General features: G+C 49.8%; 1 protein-coding gene across 1 annotated transcript in view; it reads left to right on the top strand.

Moving 5' to 3' along the window:
• PRKAG2 (protein kinase AMP-activated non-catalytic subunit gamma 2) overlaps positions 1–5100 on the top strand; it is a 312641-nt gene that overhangs the window by 109524 nt on the left and 198017 nt on the right. Inside the window, exon 3 of the mRNA XM_045290146.1 lies at positions 4403–4682. Within this exon, the coding sequence (XP_045146081.1) occupies positions 4403–4682 (280 nt within the window). The remainder of the gene's footprint in view (positions 1–4402; positions 4683–5100) is intronic.

Raw genomic sequence — 5100 nt, forward strand, 5'->3', positions numbered from 1 at the left:
TGATAGCCAGGCACCATCAGTTTTCTTCACCACATTAGCTTATGCACCCGCTTTATCTTCAGCAGTTGTGTCAGGAAGGTGAGCATCATGGAATGCCAGTTTAATAGAACAAAATATTCTTGCATTGAGGGAGTACTTGAGTGGAGGCCCAGTGTCCATCTGCTACCTTAAACTAAACTTATAAATATATGCACATAAATATATTTCCCCATCATATATAAATAAATTTACATATGTATGTACATGTCTGTCTTTAGACCTCTATAAATGCCCTTTGCCTCCTAGCTCTTTGCTCTATTTCCTTTTATTTTCCTCTTGTCCCACTGGTTTTCTTCTCTTGATCTGAGACAATGGCCCAGTTCTCCCATTCCTCTTTCCTGGGAACCTGCCTTGAGTGTAAACTTGGGACAAGCTACTCACACTCTCTGAACCTGTAATAGAGCCCTGACTTTTTAGTATGTGGGAAATAATGTAAAAGAAGTGCTCTCCTTAGGGGCTGGGTGCCCGTTAAGCAAGGTAAGCAAGCACAGGCCTATTTGTGCTTACTTAAACCTGTGCTTACCTGGCTTAGTGGGTACTCCAGCCCCTTCAGGTTGGCACATTTGAAGAACAGCTTTGATTCTATCAGAAGGTGCATGCCTTCGGGTTGTGGGGGGAAGAGAGAAATGCCAGCCATATCTAAAGCTGAATCTTGGATATGGTGAGGAAAATGTGAAATTTTAAGGAGGTAAATAAATAAAAGCACACAAATAAAGCTGGGCTTACCTTCCTTGGGAGATAATCTAACACTGGCTCCAGGGATAGGTCCTTGGATGCAGGGTGATGCCAGGGCATTACCTCTTCAGAGCGGGAAGTGAAATCTCCGTGGGAATGGGAGAAGAAAGGCAGCCACTGCAACCCAGGGCGTCAGGGACAGATCTTGCCCTCAGGGTCAGTAATGAGAGTAGCAATTCCAGGAGGGAAGGGGAAAGTGGGAGGAAGGGAGAACCAATCACCATGATCGACATATAACCCCCTCCCAGGGGGAAAAGTGGGTGAAGGGAGACAGCAGTTGGAGTAAGACATGTGTGTGTGTGTGTGTGTGTGTGTGTGTGTGTATACATATAATCAAGGGTTCATGAGGGAGGGAGGGGAGAAATGAGCTGATACCAAGGGCTCTAGCAGTGGTCTACCGAATCCCTGCCTGACCCCCGTTGCAGCGTTCACTCTCAAGTTCTCATCCACGCTGTTCCCCAGACTTCTCTCAACGCCCCTCAGGGTGCACATTCTGCCCACCACTGGATGAGCCATTACCAGCTATTCTTTTTAAAAAATATTTTATTTTTGATGTTGAGCATCTCCAAAGCAGGACAAACACCAATTCAGGCATGTCCACCTGTGCAATTCACTTACATCAATCGCATTCTTCAAGTGGATGTGATGATGTAATCCTTCTCAATTTTCTGAGATAAACTCCTTGTCCCCTCCATCACCCCCAAGTTCTCCATCACACGAGAACAGAAAAGCGCCAAGACCGCGGACGGCCGCAGTGGGGAACTGTCGAGTTCTGGCTCTCTCGGTTTCACTGGAGACCTTTCTAAAAGCCCAGTCCCCAAGACACTCATGCTCTACTTGTTCATCTAAGCCAGGGGTCCCCAACTTTGGAGACAGACGAGCCAACCCCACCCCGAGTGCACAACCATTTAAAAAGTAGTCAAGAGCCATAAATACACTTTTACCAACAAATGAAATCATCATTGTCGGAATAATAGCCTTTCGATTTTTTTCCCTGTACCTCAGAGCCACATGGACGTACGTACCCAAAGAGACGCATACGGCTCGTGAGCTGCAGTTTGCTGACCCCTGGTCGAAGCAGTTTGGTTTTAAGAAGACGTCAGGGGTATTTTTGGGTTAAAGGCCATCGTCTCAGGGGTTCTTCCAGCTTCCATGCCTCCAGAAGGTCTGCAGTTCATGAACATTGGCCTTCTGTTCTGCCTCCTCTCCCTTTTAATCAGGGCTCTTCTGTAGACTCTCTGATGAGAATGTTCAGTTCAGTCCAACCCTGCAAAGGGCGCACTTGTTCACGTGGACAGTTACACACGCATCCCATGCCCTCCTGCTCCTGACTTCCTTTCTCGCACGCCTTGCCAATAAAAGAATTTTGACATTAGGAAACATTTCCGAAAACTTGAATCCCACACATAGCTGCTTACACCAACGGCAGAGAACCTAAATGCTTTTCAGATCAAATGGCTCCAACAGAAAACCAATCTGACTGCTCCTTTGGTCACTGTTCTGTAGCCCCCTCCTCTGTTCCCACCCCCGCCCCCCATCCTCACCCCAACTGATCGGTGAAGGGAGCAGTAAGGCTCCCCATCTGATTCTGGAAGTTGGGTCCAGAATCCACAGGCAGGAGTCAGACCTTGGACCCTGAGGTGGCTAATGATGTTGAAAACACCCTTGCGTAGCTCCACAGATTGAAATTTACAACGAGGGAAGCGCTTACCTGGGTCTGCCCTTCATGTGGCATCAGGAAGGCCTGGGCCCGTGACTCACCTCAGACAGGTGAGCTTGGACCCACATTCTCAGCACTCTGCTGTCTGAAGCCAAGGGCTCTTTTCAGGGCTTCCGTGGCCTTCTAGGTCGCTTGAGAAGTGCTGGACCTTCTTGGTCAGATCTTGTACCTGCTACGAACAAGCCCTTGCCCTTTCCTGCTGCTGGACTTGGGAGTCCCGAGTGAGGAGGCCCTCTCTGCTGCAGGCTTGTAAGGTTACCAAGTGGTAAAAGAACAGCCACTTCGCTTTGGTCGACTTGTGACTGTGCATCTGGTACTATGCTGACATTCATAGGTGAATGCTCATTCGACCTCAGACAGCCCGCTGAGGCGAGGACACATTGCACAGAGCAGGATACAGGCTGAGAGTGACTCTGTACATGCCCAGGGCCATCCAGTAGGGACCTAGCTGGGCCTTGAGCCAAGGTATATGCTGCAGAGAGCAAATCATCTTAGGCCATTGTGAGCCAGAGCACGCAGTATATAGGGTTGACCTGATATGTCTCCAAGTCTTGGAGCTATGTTATATGCTTTGGCTTAAAAGGATGGACTTCATTCCTCAAGAAGTTACACATAGAATGATCACAGGTCTTAGCAGTTCTCTAGGTATATCCCCCAGCAACCCCTCGCCCCCAAAGACCTGAAAGCAAAGATTCAGATCCTTGTACATCCATGTTCACCACAGTCAGAGGTGAAAACAACGAAGGTGTCTCCCAGAGATGAGTGGATAAACCCAAGATAAGGCATACATGTAATAGAACATGACTCACCCTGAGGGAACATGAAGTCCTGATACACGCACGCTACGCACACGGGTGAGCCTTCAGGACGTCATGCTGAGGGAATAAGTAAGTCGCAAAAGGACAAATAGTGTACCACCCTCTCGCTAGGAAACATCTAGAAGAGACAAATGAGTAGAAACAAAAGTTTATTCGTGGTTATCAGGGGAAGGGGACGAGGAAATGCAAATACTTAAGGGGCATGGAGTTTCCCTTCTGGGAATAAACAGTGGCGATGGTTTCACCACCAATTAATATCACTGAATTGCACACGGGAACATGGACCTGTGTTATTTGAACCAGAATACTTTTCTAAAAACAACAACAAAAAAAAAACAACTGTTTAAAACCAGCATTTAAAGCGACAATTGTAAATAATCTGGACTTTTGGGAAAGTCTGAGGTTTCCGGCCCTGGCTTTCCTCCCGATTTCCTCTAGAACCAGAGTCACGGTGAGGAAGCCCCACGGCCTCTGAGAGCCAAGATCCCTTGGGATGGATCCATAGGCCTGCTCCCTTGTAGATCATAAAGATGTGTGTCTCCTCCTCTGAAGTGGGGCAGGAGAACCATATTCTAGTCGTTATACCTTGAGAAAGAAACAGAAGTAAGGTTTTGAACCGTAAAAGCTAGAACCCCGGCATTCCCACACACACACACACTCATAGTGACCCTATATAATGTTTCCAAGCCTGTAAGTCTTTGTAGGAGCCAATAGCCTCCTCTTTCTCCCACGGAGCGGCTATTGGATTCAAACCGACAACTTTGTGGTTATCGGTCCAACACTTACTTGATCACGCTACCAGGATTCCTTAAGGGCAACCCAAATAGGTGACATGAATCAGATGCATGGTTTTGTGCGCTCCCATTCCCTTTCACCCATCTCCTTGAAACCCCAGGATTAAGCCCTGAGTAGGGGTGTCATTGGCCCCCTGGACAGGGTGGCCTACCAGCTATCCCACTCCATCCTGGGCAGGGGACCTTGGTGGGGTGGGGGGAGGCAGCTAATCTTGAGGCGCATTGGGCTGTCTGTTGTGGCAGTGACAGGTGCCAGAAGGCAGAGTTTGGAGTGTCCCGTTTGTCTGTCTCCACAGGTGGATAACCCCTTCAGCGCGGGCAGCCCCTCCAAGGGTTTATTCTCCAGAGGCCCCCAGCACCAGCCCTCCAGCCCCATGTCTGCTCCCGTGAGGCCCAAGACCAGCCCCGGCTCACCCAGAACAGTGTTCCCATTCTCCTACCAGGAGTCGCCCCCGCGTTCTCCGCGCCGGATGAGCTTCAGTGGCATCTTCCGCTCCTCGTCCAAGGAGTCCTCCCCAAGCTCCAATGCCTCTACCTCTCCCGGGGGCATCCGGTTCTTCTCCCGCTCCAAAAAAAGTAAGCACGGGTGCTTTGGTTTCTGGTGGGTGCTGGGTGCAGGCTCTCTCTGCACGGGGCTAGTGACCAGTAGCACCTACAGACCCAGAAGCTGCTGGTGACGGTCGGTCGGTGACCGGGTGGTGAGTGCTGACGCCTCTGTCTTCCCTGAGGACACCTGTCTTGGCTTCCTCCTGCATGATCCCATCAGAAGCTCAGCTGTCTGGTGGCCTGACTCCAAGCGCTCATCATAAATACCCCATAAGACCCACAATGGGATAAAGACAGCCAATGAAGCCCTTCAGCCCTCAGCCATCTCTGAAAAACAGTAGTGCCACGAGGCTCAGGTGAGGCCCACGTACCCAGGCCAGCAACCGAGATGTTGATCTCCTCTGCTGATATGTTCCTTCGACCCCCACGCCCTGTGGTTTGGTGTTTG

The sequence above is a fragment of the Echinops telfairi genome, unplaced genomic scaffold, assembly GCF_000313985.2.
Source record: "Echinops telfairi isolate 266 unplaced genomic scaffold, ASM31398v2 ScPeMD7_31;HRSCAF=116, whole genome shotgun sequence".
Classification (NCBI taxonomy): Eukaryota; Metazoa; Chordata; class Mammalia; order Afrosoricida; family Tenrecidae; genus Echinops; species Echinops telfairi.